The sequence below is a fragment of the Nestor notabilis genome, unplaced genomic scaffold (genome assembly GCF_000696875.1).
Source record: "Nestor notabilis isolate BGI_N333 unplaced genomic scaffold, ASM69687v1 scaffold14569, whole genome shotgun sequence".
Classification (NCBI taxonomy): domain Eukaryota; kingdom Metazoa; phylum Chordata; class Aves; order Psittaciformes; family Psittacidae; genus Nestor; species Nestor notabilis.
In genome coordinates, this window is record NW_009945177.1 from 16,474 (window position 1) to 34,955 (window position 18,482).

Genomic DNA, 18,482 nt, shown 5'->3' on the forward strand with positions numbered 1-18,482 from the left:
GAGATTCAGTGTAATAGAGGTGAGTGGACCAGCTATTAGCATCTCAGCAGGAGCTGTTCAGAGATGTGCTTCAGCCTCCTCAGATTTAATACCTAAGACTGTTTTAATCTTGCCTGAAATTTCTCTCCCCTTCCCACTCCCACAGGAGTTACTTCAATTTTCAGTGAACAAGTACTGAGTCCAGGAAATCAGAGAAAGTCAAACAAAATACAAATGGCTATTAAGCAAACCTTCTTGAGCATTTCTCTGCAAACCATTAATGCTTGCTTACAAAAAAACCACTCTCAAGACAAAGCCACATCTCCAAACACATAAAGTTCTCCCCCTCTCATCCCTTCCCTTCAGCCACAGGCTCCCTAGAAGCAGACATGATGGTTTGGGGATACCAGTTACAACCATTTCTCTTTGAGATGGGGATTATGAGTTGATTCCTACTGAATCTGTAAACCCTTTAGAGTTCAAAAGCTCACAGTTTGAGAAGCCAAGGCAAAGATAGCCGATACATGAATTTACAGCATCTTTCACCTTTATCTAGCAATACTTGTATTCAACAGATATTTTTCCTGTCTGCCCTCTCGGAGGGAGGTCCAATATGTGCTGAACTGTGGCAGTTCCTTTCATGAAGCAGTTTTAATGCTGTGCTTAGAAGTTAGGATATAAAAGGACGTGCAGGCAGAAACTTTCTGAAGTATTCACTTCACACATGGACAGAAATTTCAAAAGATTCACAAAGTAATTGGGTTGCTTTTTGTAGCTACAAAACACAGCAAGTCATATCTATTTTAATTCCTCTATTAACCTTATGGATATATATACACAAATATTTTTGTATGCATATAGACACACAAACTGTAGTCCCCATACAATTTCTGCACATGTAATTACAATTTGACATTCAAAATAGGACATTCCTACCAGAGTAAAGCCAGTGCAGCACAGAAATCAGGATGTTGCAGTGCAGGTGAACTTAATCTACTTGGTTGCCTTTACCTGATATCTTTGTAGATACACTAAACATTTGCTTCTGTTCTGCAGTTCACTTTGATGTAAGAAAACCTCTTTCATTCAAATTCCTTCTCTCATCTAAATTTAAGGATTAAACATCCCCCTAACAATTTAAGGAAAACACAACATTCCTCAGCTTGCCTTTAATGCTGCCAATTAATGAAGCAGATCTCAGCTGCTGGGAATCATTGATAATTCCCCTAGCACAGTACTGCTGATGGAGCCGTACTCATTTGCAGCAGCTGCCTCACTCCTGCCACACAGTCTCTATGCAGGTCTGGCAGGGAGGATTTTACTAAGTGCTGTAACCAGTTATGGAGGAAACTGAGTGAAATATTGCCAGATAAAATACATCTCATAAAACCAAGCTACAGCAATACTTTCACACTCATGTTCTAGCTTGATTCCTAACAGTAACTAGCTCCTCCCACAGGAAAATGTCAGTCCACACGCACTGCATTTGAAATGTCTTTTATACCTTGTATTTTTCCCATGTAAATTTAAGTTAGTGAACATGAGCAAAAACATTTTTTGAAGGAAAAGATTAAAGACACGCTTTCATTTCACTACCACCTGCCACAGGCACCAGTGTCCCAGAGATGTGGTGGTGACAGAAGGCAGCTCTGGAGTGTCCCCCCAGGTCTTGGTGCAAGCCCTGAGGGGAGTCAAAGCCCTGCACAAGAGGAATCTTGCATGTAGGTAGTTACAGGCTGGAGGCTTAACATGCCTCCTCCTCAGGAGGTGGCAGATCCTGTCTACCTTTGGTCAGCTTTCCCAGGGACAGCCTCCAGATTTTCTCTTTGAACTGAATGCTGGCAGGTGCCACGAGCAGACACGCAGGCCTGTGAAACACCCACCATTACCGTACCCATTGCACCTGTCGCACAGACACGGCAGTGTGAAGCTGGATACCCCGCAGAGCACATCCGTCTCCTTCGCTTCCAGGCCAGCAGCAGCCAGGGGCTCAGCCCGTCTTCCAGCAAACTCCTGCAGTAACGCTGCTCCAGAGTGACCAGTGCACACACCCCAAAGCCACCTTCCACAAGCTCTGAAGCTCTCTTCAGTCCAATCGTACACACCAAAGTGCTGCTTCCCTGCTGCCAAGGCCTGCCTGAGCCCCAGCTGAAGGCTCCCTGGGCTGCTGTCCCCACTGCCCAGCCCGGTGTGCCCGCCTCTCCCCGCCCTCACTAGGCTGCTGGCCCACAGCTGTGAGGAGACCAGGCTGCTGCCACCCACAGCCATGATGGCAGATACGCTTCTGAGGTACAGCTGTGTGTCTGTCCACGTGTCTGCAACCGCCTTCTGTACCTTCCAAACCGGCCTGGAAATGCAGCATAAATGCTTCCCAAGGCTTTGTCTTCCCAGACAGCTCTTCAGATGCTGGTAGAAAGAGCAAAAGAGGCCTAAAAAGTGAAGCTTATTTTACTGCTTACTGGTCTGTGTGTTCTCCAACCAGTTAACACTTGGCCAGACCCCGAGTGTTCAGTAGGCTAGACTGATCATAAAGATCCCCCTCAAGAGAATGAACCAATGTCCTTTACAGAAATCATGGCTGGTGGGCAACTAATTAAAAGCATTGCTCAAATGACCATACAGGTCCAGCTGTTTGGGTTCCCCCTCCAATGTCTTGTTCTGAATTTCTCCCATGACAGCCGCCAAGACCTGCCTCCTCATTTCCTGCACTGACGCGCTCGGTCATGCGGGAATGGCTGCAGAAGGAGCTGAAAGCAGCATGTGGCTGGAACAAGCCGAACCAAGTATCAGGGTGTACAGAAGCAAATGTCTCGCAAGGTCAAACGGGTGCTTTAAAACATCTCATCCTGGCACAAAGCCTGGGTCTCGCTGCTGTCCAGAGGCTGTTTTGCCATGTTCTTGATGGCACCAAAATGTCACAGGTAGGTTTTATAGGGACGAATCAAGCGAAACTACTATTTAGTAAGGCTATTTAGTAAAACAAAGAAGACATCAAATGACTGCAGGGTCACACGCTTAATGAAGGTATTTTGTGCCAACATGCACTGGTAGTTCTTCCTCAGGGATTCATGATGAATGCACCAGGATCGCTGTTTTGCTGGAAGCTGCCAATATACGTATGCTGGCATGTTGGAATCAAAACCAACACACAGTCTAACAGTGCTTTTGTATGAACTCCTTGCTGCGCTTAAAAAGTGTTGCTGTAGAAGCAGTCTGCTCTTTTATTTAAAAAAAGAGGAAATTTTATTACTGCCTTAAGATTTAATACTTGATTTTATAGGGCACTCTTGTAAGCTGGCCTAGCATCTGAAAACCAGCATCCTTAACCCAGAGCCACAGCCAGGAGCTTTACAAATGACTTTTTGAGGGGAGAGCAGGATGGCCATGAGGGGAGAGCAGGGGCGACTGACGGGTGAGGGGAGATCGTGAGGGGAGAACAGGGGTGGCTGTGAGAAGTGAGGGAAGATCATGAGGGGACAGCAGGGGCAACCAATCGTGAGGGACGAAGGGAGGTGGCCATGAGGGATGAAGGGAGATTGTGAGGGGAGAACAGGGGTGACCATGAGGGGAGATCATGAGGGGACAGGAGGGGCGACCATGAGGGGAGATCATGAAGGGAGTGGTGGGGCGATTATGAGAGGAGATTGTGATGTGAGAGCAGGGGCAGCCATGGGCCATGAGGGGTGGCCATGTGGGGAGATCTTGAGGGGAGATGAGGTGTGGCCATGAGGGTTAGGGGCAGCAGTTATATAGTGTGGGCCACTATGAGATTGAAAACGAGGGGTGGCTGTGTCTGGAGATCACAAGGGGCAGCCATGAGGGGAGATCAGTTTGCCCTCAGTGACATGGTTTAGTGGTGGGCTTGACAGCCCTGTGGTAACAGTTGGGCTCGACGATCTTAAAGGTCTTTTCCAACCTAGTTGATTCTATGATTCAATGATTGTCTTCTTCTAAGATTAGGAAAACACAAGTAAATTGCTGAATCCACCTTGCTGACTCGCCACATTTTTCTGAACAACCAACAAGAACATTTTCTCACCTGGAGGATGACATTTCATCAGCCATGTTGATTACCTTTATCCATGAATTAGAAACCTGAACTTAGTTTTGTAGGTTAACAAGTAGATCCACATTCATACCCCATATCCTTAAGCCATGTTTAGGTTACAATATTCCCAGTCAGTATTGTGTGGCTGTTTTGACTCGTATAGGTAGGAAATTCAAACCAGCTTATAATTAATAAAGATGACATGAAGAGCAGATAGACAGTGTTTGCATCATGTAACTTGGGTACATAGCTAAGTAGCTTACCTCCCAGTCACATTACAGGTCTGCAGCACTACCAAGCACAGAGCTCAGATTGTTCATATTCAAGTTCATGTTGGACATTGCTCCCACAGATGCCTCTAGAATGACTGCTTGTTTATTTTAATGAAATAAGTAAGATATTTCCTCAGGAAAAAAAATATTAATGTTTAACATTTTCAGTTCGAGTGCTTCATTTACCAGTGTCACACATGGGTTACACAAACAGAGATGGGGCCAGAAAAGCTTATTTCTTTTTGTATTGTCAAGGCACTTTGATTTGTTTCTTCTCCAAGGAACTTGGGAGTCTGTAAACTGGAAAATAAGAATATAACCTTATGTCAGAAGGAAAAGAAAAAGCAAACCATAATGTTTGCCCTTCAGGCAAAGTTACTCCTTGAGTTCACGTGCATGACTGCTGCAATACAATTTTAATTGTCACATTACTGCAGGATTTCCTGATTTGGCATAGGGGTAATGCATCCATCAGGGCTATTGTGTCCACTGAAAGAAAACACCACAGAGCTACCCGCCAGGGTGCCCAGAAAAAAATCCAGAAAACCCATAGACATTGCCTGCCTACAGTTCTAGGTACTTGAGGTGGAAGGTGTTCAGGTAAAGGCGGCTGAAGGTAAGTAGATCCAGATAAGCTGATATGTTTGGGTCGAACACGGCTAGATCTCTGGTAGCCACTTTTTTTTTTGGTTGGTTGGTTTGTTTTGTTTTAGTTCAGGCTTTTACTACTATAATTAACAGGGTTTCAGGTGTGGAATTAGGGTTGGGGGTTTTTTTGAATTAACTGGATACAGGAATTGCCACTTTCCTTTCTAAATCGTCAGCTACTCACCACTGTTGGACAGCTTCCTAATTTATTCCACAAGTTAGTTTATTGTTATTACTACATAAAAATGAGTAAATCACCCTAAGATTCTGCAAAAGGAAAGACAATAATTTAAACAAAGTAATGTGAGTGTATCACTTTAACCGTTTCCACAATATAACTTAGTTTGTGATTACCCGTTATTGCAGTGGGACAATCCCACAGGGACCAGGATCCAATGACAGATCCCTTAGCCTCACCACAAGAAATCAAAAGTATCTCAGTTATCCAAGGAAGGCAGAACTAGTAAATTTAACTGTAATGAAGCACAACTACCAGATAAAGGCCCCCTGAACCCACCTTTTACAAAAGTGTAAAGAGACAAATTCTCCAGGAGAATATACATCATACGTACTGGAGCAAAAACCAAGCAAGAGATGCCACAGTGGGAGAGGTGAAGGAGATAGATAGTGGGCAACATGACCAAGGCACTGCAGCTTCTGGTGGCAGCCCCATCTGCTCCATACAGCTTCAAGGCCCGCAGGGGTTAATACAGTTAACTTCTAGCTCCTCCACAGAGACAAAACTACGGAAGTGAATGTCTGCTTGTGGATATTTTAAACAAAAAAGAAAACATATGTCCCTCTGGAACTATGCTTGCTGTTTCCCCAGCAGATATGATGCAGAGAACAGATAGCCTAGGTCTACAATTAAATGCAAAAGCTTTATTCCAAGGAGCAATTAGAGAACAATTTAGGGAATACACTCCAAATATAAAGGTTCTCAGATTAGCAAAGTGGAAACACAGAAAAGTTGAGAATGCTTATATACACTAATGTAAAAAATTTAAAACCCACCAAGTAACTCAGCTGTATAAAACAGCAGTTTCTTACCTGTGTGAAGAATGTTTCTACAAACTATGAAAGACAATTTAGAATTAATAATTAAAACCAGCCTTTTTTCTCCCAGAGGCTATTTTATGATTTTACACGTAACTAGTAATGAGCAAAAATTTAAACACAAGAATGGACTTAATTCAGAAGGCTGAAAAGAAAAATAGGTAATTTCATTTATAAAAATAGAAATTTACTTTAAAAATTTAAACATTTGAATTAAAACCACAAGTGTGATAAATAAATATTGAGGCCAGTATGACGCCTATCTTTAAATTCAAGTCTTGAAACATGCTGGTAGATGTTTCACAGTACAAATTCATTAGGTAGTCTGGACCCAAATGCAGCGCCAGTGCGTGCAGACAGAATCCCACCGACTGCAGAAACTCAGCAGGAGTGCTTGTGGCTCGTAGGGGGCTGGAGCTGTGCACTCCCCAGGGACAGAAGGCCAGGGGGGATCTTAAGTCATCATCTAGTCCAACCTCTGCCAGAGGATGAACTGTGCCTTAAACACTGCCAATGTTTAAAGTTGTCTTTGTTTAAAAATCTGTGTAAATGATTTTATATTGTTCTCAGGAAATGTACTGCAAGCCTTGCAAAGTTACCATCAGGATTATTTCTCCAAATGCCTAATCGAAAGGTAGGCAGTTACTTCTTGTCCTATGAACAGCAGATTTGGGGAACAAGGTTTCGGTTCTGTATGGTTTACTGTCTTCTCTGTAACAGTTTTTTACAAATGTGAATATTCCTTTAGTCATTGCTCCTGCAGACTAAACAAAGCAAATTCTTCCAATTTTACATACAAAATGATATTGCCTAGCACTCTCATCTTTCTTGTCTCTCTCCACTGGACTCCTTCCAAGTAGCCCCCAAGCTCCTCAAAGTGTGGTGCCTGAAACTGGATATAGTATTCCAGCTCCGACCTCATTAGGCATAATTAGAGTAAAAGGTTATTTCATGTGAATTTAATGGGGAATGCTTATTTATTTAGCTTAGTTTGAAATTTGCTTTTTCACAAAAACGTTACATTATTGACCCACAATTAGCTTGCCACTCACTGGAATCTGCACATCCTTTTCCACAGAATAACCACAACTAGCCAGGTCTCTTCCATCCTTTTCCTGTTACTTAGTTCAGTTCAATACTTTCTATTTGCCCTTAATGAAGCAAATCTTACTTGTCACCTAATTTCAACAATTAATTTAAATAACTTCTTGTTCTAATCTGTTCCTCTGATGCACTTTTAGCCTTTATTGGCAATATATGCATGTAAATGAAATATCTGTTGCAGAATCCAATCTATTTATAAAGTATATTGATTAGCATAAAATCGATCTAAGTAAAGGCCTCATTACACTGTCCTAGGTGACAGTGAATTGCTAACAATAACTGTAAGTACAAATCACTCTTGTAGATCCATATTAACTATGCTTCCTCCATTGGCAATGAAAATGTCACAAGCAGTCTACCAAAAACCCCTTACCAAAAGCAAGATGTGTCACCGCTGCAGCTTCTCTGTTCACAAGTCAATTATTCTGCCACAGAGGAATTATTTGATAGGATTTATCTGATACGGTATTTTCCCTTTTCTCTGAAATGGTGTATATATTAAAAAAATTTAAAAAAAAGAGAACACTGGAATTGAAAAGTAGGTATAGGAACTATTTTCCCTCAGAATTAATATTAAAAATGACTACAATGCATATTTCAGCTTGTGAAGATCTTCAAGATAATGAAAACCATGAAGATAACAGTGAGAATTCAGAACTAGTTCTGAACTTTCAGATTTTGTTCAGACATATCTGAAAGCAATGCTTGCATGTCTCAAAATGTATTTTTAGAGGACATGTTTGAAAGAATTGGACAGTCCTAGTTCATGAAATCTCTGTATTTTATGAGGAGTTACGGAGCCAGGCTAAATTCAAATGTTACTCTATATATTTGTCTTCTTCCAGTCTACTGTATCTATTGCCTTCTGTTGTTAGTAGTTAAAAATCACTGTTACTATGAAATGCTTCAGTCATAGGTATACATACTGTTTCACATCGGCGCAATTTTTAGATCTTTATTGAGGTGACTGTAGTTCCTACTTGCTAATTTCACTGTTCCACATCTGTTCAAAATTAAAGCCCCAATTGGTAGTTCATTATTGGTGCCATATGAGTCCTCCTTGTTTTAGCCATAAAGTGGGCCATGTTATCTTACACATCAAATAGGTCAAAGCAATGTGCAGCTGTTCTTATCCGATTGCATTTCTTTTAACAGAAACGCTGAGTTCTTCCAGATACACTCCCTGCATCTAGATTAAGATCCTGAAGTAAACGCCTTTATTCTTTATTTAGTAATGGCCTTTATTCTTCTACAGAGTTCGGTGAATTCTGTGTCAGTTGGTGAACTACATTTGTTCTCTACCTGTTAGATTTTACTGAAAACACTGCTGTCCTACATGCTCAGATGGAAGTAGTAAGTCTTCGATTAGTCTATTTTTATGTACACGTTAAGCTACATATATGAAGGATATAAAAGGTTAGTGATGGTCACACGATCAACTAGATTCTCCAGAGACACACTGATGCCACCATGCTAGCCAACTGTTCAAAGAGAAAAAGCCAGGATTCACAAACTTGATGGAGGTCCTACAACAAATCCATTAAACACCACAGCTGTAACAGATTAATCTAAAACACTTCAATTGGTCTGATTTTTAATATTGTACTTGATGTTACAAATAAAATATAACTTCAATATTAAATTTATAAAGTTTTCACATTTCCATGTAAAACCAACAGTAGGTTTAAAGTAAAAAGAGCTTTGTGGAGACAACAGCTTTATCTTTAACTTCAACAAGATTCTAATTTTATAATAGTAGAGAAAAATGTGTAAACATAGGCATTCGTGATTTTCTTCTGTACACATCTATGTAAATTAGTTGATACAAATATAATTTACTATAGAAACGTTTGTTTGTTTTTGCTACAGACAGTTCTATGCTGGCATCACATACTAGTCAATTAATCTTCCAAAGAGTGAGAGCTATGCCTTTTGTTTTCTAACCCCTAGTATGTCCATTGCCAGCAGTGGACTTCATGTTCAGAGAATCAGACTCACAGTGTCAGCAATCTAAAATTAAACTTCAGTATGAGATTATAAATAATAAAAAATGAACCCATCATTTTCATATCATAGTCACCAGATGCTTAAATGCCATGATCCAAGCCAACCAAAATCAATGACAATTTCCCCATTCACTTAGCTGGAATTCACCCACAGTTCCCAGTCACTATAGATTCTCATTTTAGTTTTGCAATTTTATCTCAGCATGAAGAATTAAAAAGTGCGTAGTGTCACAGCTTCAGTGTGAGAAGTAAAGCCTCTAAGTCTTTCTGGGCCTCTTTATCCTGAAAGAAACAAACAATCATGCATGAACTTAGATAGGATAAATCCCTTCATTGTATAATATGCACCTATCCACATTTCTTTACGAACAACAGACGTAACACACAACTGCAACTGCCATGGAATGTAAAGACTGCATAGTAAGTTAATTTATAAGTGAACGCAAAAATAAAGTTTGAAGTGAAAACAAGAGCCAGATGCAGTCCTCCCTTTATAGCTCTGTTAAAGCACTTAAGCCACAAATAGCCTTCTCAGCAGACCAGCAAGCCTTTTAGCTTAGCCCGTAACTTTTACTGGGGTACTTTGCAGGAAGTACTGCCTTGCCTTATACTTTACAGAATCTTGCAACCCAACTGCGTGCAGCTTTACTAAAGATATTTCTGTGACGTTTGCTAATGATTTATTATGCAATTGACAAGAAAACATTGGGAAATGTAATTAATAACATCAGTTAGATTGTGGTTTTGGTGTATACAGCCATACCTACCTGTAATAACCAGCATGGATTGACTACACCCTCAGTATCTTCCATACTGATGTTGGTAGGCTCTGCCTATGCTACTGGGCTCATAGCTGAGTGGAGCCAGTGGGGGAGCAAGAGGCAAGTAATCTGCTGTGCTCAGAGCCAACACTATATTATACCTCCTAGGACAGAAGGGAAAGGCTCCTTTTAGGTTGATGCTTAAGTGCACAAGTTTGCAGAGGGCTTTCTGTAAACCAAACCCAGCTCACAGACTCTTAGTCTCAGGTAAGCAGTGACATGTGTTTTAGCTATTCCATGTATAATCCATTCTAAAAGGGGTACATGCATGTGAACGTATAAACACAGTACAAAACCTCCATTTTTCTACTGATTTTTTTAAATGCCTTCTGGATATAATCCTCCTGCTTTACTTGCCACTGAAAAACTTCTATTTGCAAAATGCACCTTGGTTAAAACCACATTTCTGAAAAGTCAGCACCTCATACCTGTAGTCAGGTAGGGGTCCCAAGACCCAGTACATGCACCCATGTGTACTTAGCAGTGCGAATGAAAAGCACTTGCATGTCACAAATTTTGTGCAAGTATTTCTAATGACAGAGACCAGTATTTCTTTCCCAGATAACACCACAGGCAATTCTGAAAGAAAATACTGTAGACAGACAGTGAAGTAAGTAATCACTGAATTTCAGGAACACTTCATCATCCAATCAACCAAAGAGCTGGAACAAAATACAGGACATTTAAAAACACATTTTACGGGTGAAGAAATTCCTGCTTCTCTTTATTTTGGTTAGTTGTCTATAATGTCATGGAGGAATAGAGAAGAATATTGAGATGATAGAAACCATATGCCAGACATGTCAAACTACATTATATTATTGGTCTGGATTAAGGCATTAATACATTAGCTGGACACTTCTCTTGGAGTTGCTGCCTTACTCCCACTGGCAACAACAGGCTAAACTATCTGCCTAATCATTTATCAGAGGCCTTAAAAGGCATAACACTGCAAAGCCAGTAAGCTCTTGCCAAAATAGTCTAACAGAAGGAAATGTCATACTGAATTCGGCACTCCTTAAGCTCCACATCACCACAAGCTGCCTGGAGCACCAGCTCGTGGCTTTCAACAAAAGTTAGGAAACTCACAATTTGTATCAATATGGTGACTAATTCAGGGAAAATACATTCTCTTCTTACTGACTGTGGTCAACTTGTGAAAATGATTCTAACTCCATTAAGCAAAACAGTAAAAAGCTATTGTCCCTTGCTGTTAAGAAAATAACACTGTATTTTCCAGTTTCACTGTATCTGATCCTACTCTACATACTTTTCTAAGCCAAAAATGATAAAGATGCAGATTTTCTCATATCTCAGTGGTGTCCATGGGTTCATGGGTTGATGGGATTCTTTACACACTTTGCAGGATACAACATTTAAAAAATTTATCTCCAAACAACTTTCTATAATTGACTCTCTCCTTAGAAGCAAAGGATTATATTGGGCAATGAGCTTTCATGAGCTGCAAAGGTCCCAGAAGTATTGGGCAATCTTCCCTGAACCTTCCACTGGGCTTAGGAGAAAGAACAAAACAAACCCATGATTGTTCTAAGATCTAGTTGGAGAAGAAACTGCAAACGTGCAAAGCGTCCTACCTCTGGACGCCAGAGTTGCTAGTTCCAAACAAGACTATATCAGTATAAGCAAGAAGAATTATTGCTGCAAACTACTTAACAGACTGCGTTAATTGAGCCAGCAGCTTCCAGTCAATAAAAATTCAGATGGCAAAAGCACTGAAAAAAAAAAAAATCACTGATGGCATTGAAAACAAAACTGAGAATGGCCAGTGAACTATTATGTCACCTTTGGAAAGAGTCCTTCCAGACCAAGAGGTGTGTCATGCTAAAATGAGAGAGAAGTCACAACTCTCTCCAGTGGACCAGTCTCCAGTTTTAAGAATGAAAACATTAATGCCCAAAGTTTGACTGTTAATGGGAAGACAAAGCCATAAATCCTGTGTTTGGCCAGCTCTCTTCCTCACTGATTTCTGGACCTGTGGTTTTCTGGTGGCAGGTTCTGTTTGTGGGGGTTTTTTTTGGATTTTTTGTTTGCTTTTTTTAAGATGGGCAGGCTTTGATCTCCCTTCAGAGCATGGCAGAGAGAGGAAGAGGCGCAAGTTGCAGGAGGAATGCAATATATTTGTGTCAGACCCATTTGTTCACCCTGAGGCTTAGCCCAGCACTGACTGAATACACAGTCATTCTCCGAACTTGACTTTCTCCTGTCAAGGCTTACATTTATTAAACACTTCTCATATCATTTTCAGAGTTGAATAGGAGTTCAAAATGTCTGCAAACTGCTACACAAAAGGTATTCAAATTACAGGGTCAGTGAGTATATTTTCCCCTCTTCCTATTTAGTTGCTTTTATGTTTCATCATTCTCAGGGAATATGCACAGGAAAAAAAAGACCTGGGAGGCCAGGGACTGAACAAGGGAAGAGAGGGAGTTGAGAACAAGAGCAAGACGGAAGAGAGAGCTGGTGGGAAACAGGGAATGTTGGCTTAACTGGAGGTATTCCACATTTTGACAGTTAATTTCTGCTGAAAAATTTACTGATAAATATATACACAGACATACACATATAAATGTGCAAGTAAAAATTAAATGGCAATTAAAGCAGAGACAGAAAGATAATTATTTTACCTTCCATCTCTGCTAATTATTTCCTTATGTGCTAAACACACTCAACCCAGGCACTGCACATATGTGCACTCGTTGACAAAGTCCCACTGTCAACACAGAATGATACACCCCCATGACCACAACCAAAATGGTTACACTGGCCAACTAAAACATAATCGTGTGCAACCGCTGCCAAATCCCAAGCTGACATGTATCCCACAGGGTTTCACTGAAGTCAGCGGGGCTGCATGGTGTGTTAAATGAGCTGGTCTGCCAGGGTTGTCCAAAGCTGTACGCTGACATGCGGTAACAGCAACGAGGTGCTGAGAGCCACTCCTGCTTTCGGGTACAGCTGTATCATTCTGTTGCAGCTCCAGGAGATATCCTGGATTGTGATAGAAGAGACTCCCAAACATGCATTATGACTGTTAATTAAAGAGGAATAGGTCTTGTGGACAATTTAAATCATGCAAAGTTATACGCTCTCCCTTCTCAGCTTCATGACAGACTCTCACAGATGGTGTGACTGTAGTAGGCATTAATTTGCATACAATTGCAGAATACTGTTTTTCCCCTTAGGTAGTTCAATAAACCAATGCAATCACCCACTTGCAACCTTCTATATGACTGCTGTATGTCACAAGTTATGGCATTTCATGTTCTTCCATATTTTTAGTATCTTCCTCTGAGGATGAACTGTGACTTCTCAAAGCTCTCAAGATCAAAGCAAGCACAGCTTTAAAATGCGTAGCTAACAGTAATTGTGCATTTTCTGGTTATCCTTCAAGTGGAGGGAAAAACACCATTTTGCATCAGAAGACTGTGAATAAAGATTAAGGATTGTTGAAAAATTACAGAATAATAGAATTTAACTTAGAATAATTAATAGTCACGTAAAATTTTTATCCACCTAGTTCTTTCCCAACTTAAAAGACTAAGTTTCATGTTTAATCTGGTTTCCTTTTCCTATTGTACACAATGTGGAGCTTTTGGTGTTCAAGACATTTCCCTCTTTCTGTCCAGCTGCGACCCCACCATGCTGGGACCTACAGCACTTTCTGTGCAGTCATTACTGGAACAGCTTGAACATGATCAGCCCATTTACAGCCCCTTCAGAAAGATGCCTGTTGAGGCTTTCCTTCACCTTGTATATTGACTCTGAGACAATATATTTCAAACTCCTAGAAGCGTGACTTCCTCTGGCCACTCTACAAAAATAGGAGACCAATTCTGAACCTCCTCATCCTGCAAAGCACCCCACCTCTGTGAATACTTTTCCCACTCTGCCCCTGCATGCCAGCAGAGGAGAGAGATACACTCCATGCTTGTGAGGAATCACCTGTTGATCAGTCTTGTACTAAGAAGTATGCTAAAACTATGTTACCTTTGATAGGATGTTGAAATGAGTACTTTGTGATACTAGTGGATTAAATCATAAATATAATAAACTCAGTATTTATCAGGATAGACTTTATCCTTATCTATGAAATTATTACACTACAAAAAAAGGAAAAAAAGCCATCATTTTTTGGAATTGTTTTTGGAGGGGGAGAAAGAAAAAGCAGACAATGCAAACAAACCTTTTGGCAAGAACTTCAAAAACATGCAGACAACAAATCAGTCTGATCACCAAGAGAAAAATAGATTGTATTCTCTGAAGTGCAAAATAATGTAAAATACAGGAGGTCTCAAATTCTTTTAGCAGCTCTTTTACAAATGTCTTATTTCTACCAGCATTTCAAAGTTTGAAATCTGATCTCTTTATGAGTTTTTAAAAGACCCAGTGCCTGAGCTTGAAGCACATAGATTCAGTGTAAACAGAATCACTGACTAAGGAATACATTAAAAATATATTCAAATGATACTTTCATTTTAGGTTGGTGGTAGCAATTACGAAATTCTTGTTCAACTCCACAAACATTACTAGCAGGAAAACAATAGCCTGGAACTAAAAATGAACACAAATCTGAATACTTCCTTATTTTGTATCTGAAGCATCACCAACTTTTCCTTAGCATTTGGAGACCAAACGTGCATGAAATCTAAAGGAACAAATATCCGCTGTAAACAATGACATTTTGTATTGAGCTGATGATATTAAGAAAAGAAAATGTTCCATCTGATGAGAAAACAGAACCATTTTTATGAGGTTACCTCAAATGATTCACATAGTTTCAGTGGGTAGTTTTTTCACAAACAAGTCATAATTTATACCCTTCACTTTAAAAGCAAAAGTACATTAAATTTTTCTCCTTCAAATCTTATTTAGAAGGACAGATTACCACAGCAGTTTCAAATGAGATCTGTTGGAAATATCACAGCAAGATCTGCTACACACAACTAATCTACAGTGGCTGGAGCAGGGATTTCTTGAAAAATCTGCTGTGGAAAATTCCAGGTATACAAAAGGTCTGTTGTAATAAGAACAACTGATGGGTGTCAAAGTTAATACTCTGCCTTCTCTTCCATCCTTCTGTATCTCCCACTCATTTCTTTATGGACAACATTAGAAATGGAAATTAATGACTGAGGAGAGCAATTGTGGTGACGTAAAAAAATAAGTAAGAAAATGTTACAAGCATGATTTCTCCTCAGCAGCTGCATTCTTGTATAAACATTCAGTCATTGTTCCTGCCCATTATTACATTTACCACCTTCTCCATGTGGGCTTTCCTACAGTTTCAAATGTCACTGAGGCCGAAGGCAGAGTATTTAACAAACCTGTGCTCCCTGTCATTCTGTCACCTGTAAGAAGTGAATGCCATAATGGTAAATTCCTGTAATATCTAAATCTCTCTTACTTGTTAATTTCAACTCCGAATTGCCTTAATTTGTAATTTCAGGGAAGGAGGGATTGGTTTTGAAATTTTTTAATTTTTTTTTTAAATCACCAATAGTTTTGTAAAATACATACTGAGCTTCAAGGAGATTTTTACCTGTATTTTAAGTTAGCCTTTCAGCAGCTCTCAGTGCATTCTTCCTGCTTTGCTGTCTTTGGCTCTTCCAAGACTACATTTTTTGTAATATAACTGCTGTTTTTCAGATTTATTTTCAAAAAAGGTCATAGAGCCCAGAACTTTGACATTTTAATCACTTTCTCTGTTGGGCTGTTAAACCCCTTTATGGTGAGCTTACTGGTCCCACAAGCACAGAGTTCACTCCCACGCTGATACCCATCTCCAGATAAGCAAATACAAAATAATTTCTTTGCTATTATACTTTATAATCCTACATTCAGATTTTCATTTTCTACAAGTTCCAGCGTTGACAATACCCAGCAATCTTTGTTATAAAAAAGAAATTAGTGTCTTACTCCCCTTTCACGCAAAGCTCTATGTGTTTAAGCAAGTACACCCCCCACCCCCTGCATTCTGTCTTTCTATATGAAAGACAAATGTTCATGTTTTCAAATTTTAAAAAGTCATTTTTTTCCATCTCAGTAGTCCACCACATCTGGTTTCAACAGCTCTTCATGTAGTCACACTCAGCAAGGCTTTGAGCACACTACAAAGTAATGAGTCTCAGTAAGGGTAATGCAACATCTACTAGATAAACAGAGCAGCTGTTAGGCACTTTACAATAGCTCACAGCACAGAGCTCACAGGGATCTCTTTTACTGAAGGGGTGAATATTTCCCAGGACCCTGAGGTTATCCACCTGGACAGCAACCAGAGAAAAGCAGGATAACTTAATGTCCTGTGCACCTCCAACAGTGAAGTACCACTCCACAGCATGACAGTATTTATGGCCAAAGAAAGACCATATAATTCATAGAAGGTTTTTGTTTAGAGAGGATAAAGAGTATATTGTACTGCAACATTGTTAAAATTAAAAAATGCAGAGACTGATTAGTTAAAAATTTGCCAAACTATTTTTTAAATCTTGTGCTAGGACTTAGAGGAGTTATTCAATCAGAACTTGTCTCTTATGATTTCTTTGGTATCTTTTTTCAGGTTCATAATAGGGTTGAAATTGGCCATCTGACTCTTCTTCTCTCTTCAACAACAATTACCTCTGTTTGGAAGTCCCTCCACTCCTTGAATTAAAAACATATTCTCTAAGTGGTAGAACAGATGCACAGAAGGGCTATTGGACACAATACAACATTCAAGACAAAAATCATATCACTTAACTTGAAATGTTACATGAAATGAATCCTAGACGAAGTGTCAAAGAAGTGCCCTGAGTTAGACCACCTGGGAATTTGAACCGAGGTTTAAAATGAGCTATGGGCTATTTTACTGATGCCGAGCACCTCTGGTTCCCACTGAAGTCACTGGAAACTGTGGATGCTCAGAAGCAATAAAAAGTAAACCATTGTCTACTATTATTTTTCATACTTATACTGTGGGATGATTTGTATCATGAAATCCTATACATTTCCTCAATGTGGCACCTTTCCAGCAACTTTGTCTCTCAGTCTGCTCCTGATATGCCTTTATACATATATATGTTTCTCAGTAGAAGCCAACATTTAAAAGCAATAAAGGAATTCCCCTACCTGAAGAAAGATAGAAAACTCACATGAGAAACTGTGAGTACACTTGGGAATAATGGTTTTTGCATGACTGTGACAATACACCATGGTGCTGACAACCTTGAGATCCTGTGCTGTGGCAAACAAAGAAATCCTCAGAATGCTGCTGACCTGTGTTTTCTTTTTCAGACCGTCTTTTACAGGGCTGTAATCAATTCAGGCACTTTATCAGCATATGTTTGTTTCTATCTCCCCAATGTATCTTTAGTGTTATTACAGTCTCTTCCTTCCCTTAAACTAACTCAACCAAATGCTATTCCTACATATAGTTGAAGCCCTAAACAACTTCAGTTCCAACGTCTTTCTGCCCCAAATCAGTAACAGCCTTTCTCTAATACAATAACCAAAACAAGACGTAATATTCTAATTCAGATGGGACTTGAGGTAACAGTTATATTAGCAGAGTTTGTATTCCAAATCTCCATTTTATACCAATTCCTTCCCATGTGCACTTGGTTTTACCTTGTGCTGACTGCTTTTTTTGTTAGTTTTAATTGAATTACACACTATTGCCCTGGACAACTTTATTTCCCCCCCACACACACTTAACTCAAAACACATCACAAGTAAACAAAACAAAGCAGACAAATCTACGATATTTATAGAATTAGCCAAAACAGAGGAGGGCAACTCATTTGTCCTCTTCAGGTGGAGAAAAGATTTTTGGGGCCCATTTAACACTCTTCTGTTCACAAAGCAGTATCATTCTTATTCTCATCGTCACCCTGCTTGCCAGAATGCATACATCCCCCCTTCAGATTGCTCCCAGATTCCTGATCTCACCTCAGGGTCCTCTCTCCTTCTCAGGCCTGATGGTACTTCAGGAATATGATTCCTTTTACCAGGGACTAAGCCCTTCCAGGTGGTCTAGGACACACTGAACTCCAGCTCATGTTTAGACTGATGACACTGGAATTTAGGGGCAGGATTCACCTCTCCTTAGCTGCACAGTCTAGGAGCCAGGTGTCTCAGGCAGACATCTTAACACCTACCTATGCATCTAATCTCTCTCTGCCATCAGGGGACAGAGGGAGGCAGGATAGGGCACCTGGACCCATTTCTCTCTCTCCACCGACAATAGGGGGAGCCTCAGCAACTAGCTTCGGTCACCAAAATTTTGTCTGGCTAGTGTTAGCAAAGATGAATCCAAATCTATGCTATGTCTACACTTTTTCAAGTGAATAACTTGCAGTTTACTAAACACAGGCAGAAGTTTCTGTGGTACATGTTTGTTTGCAATTTTACCAGATAGGTTAAGAGGTCATTGCAAGATTACCAGGCCTACAGTAAGTTGAATACAGGAAAAAACAGAAACTTCACCAACCCGCTCAGTGCAGATATATACAAAACAGGCTGAGCACAGGCAATTTCAGTTGTATGCTCTTTC

The 18,482-nt window shown here is 40.1% G+C and overlaps 1 protein-coding gene across 1 annotated transcript in view; it reads right to left on the bottom strand.

Annotated features, from left to right (window-relative positions):
- Positions 1–9,341: 9,341 nt before the first annotated feature.
- Positions 9,342–18,482, bottom strand: part of RMDN2 (regulator of microtubule dynamics 2) — a 46,365-nt gene continuing 37,224 nt past the window's right edge. Inside the window, exons 10-11 of the mRNA XM_010022757.1 lie at positions 11,738–11,776; positions 9,342–9,395 (exon numbers count right to left, since the gene is read on the bottom strand). Coding sequence (XP_010021059.1) covers positions 9,342–9,395; positions 11,738–11,776 — 93 coding nt within the window. The remainder of the gene's footprint in view (positions 9,396–11,737; positions 11,777–18,482) is intronic.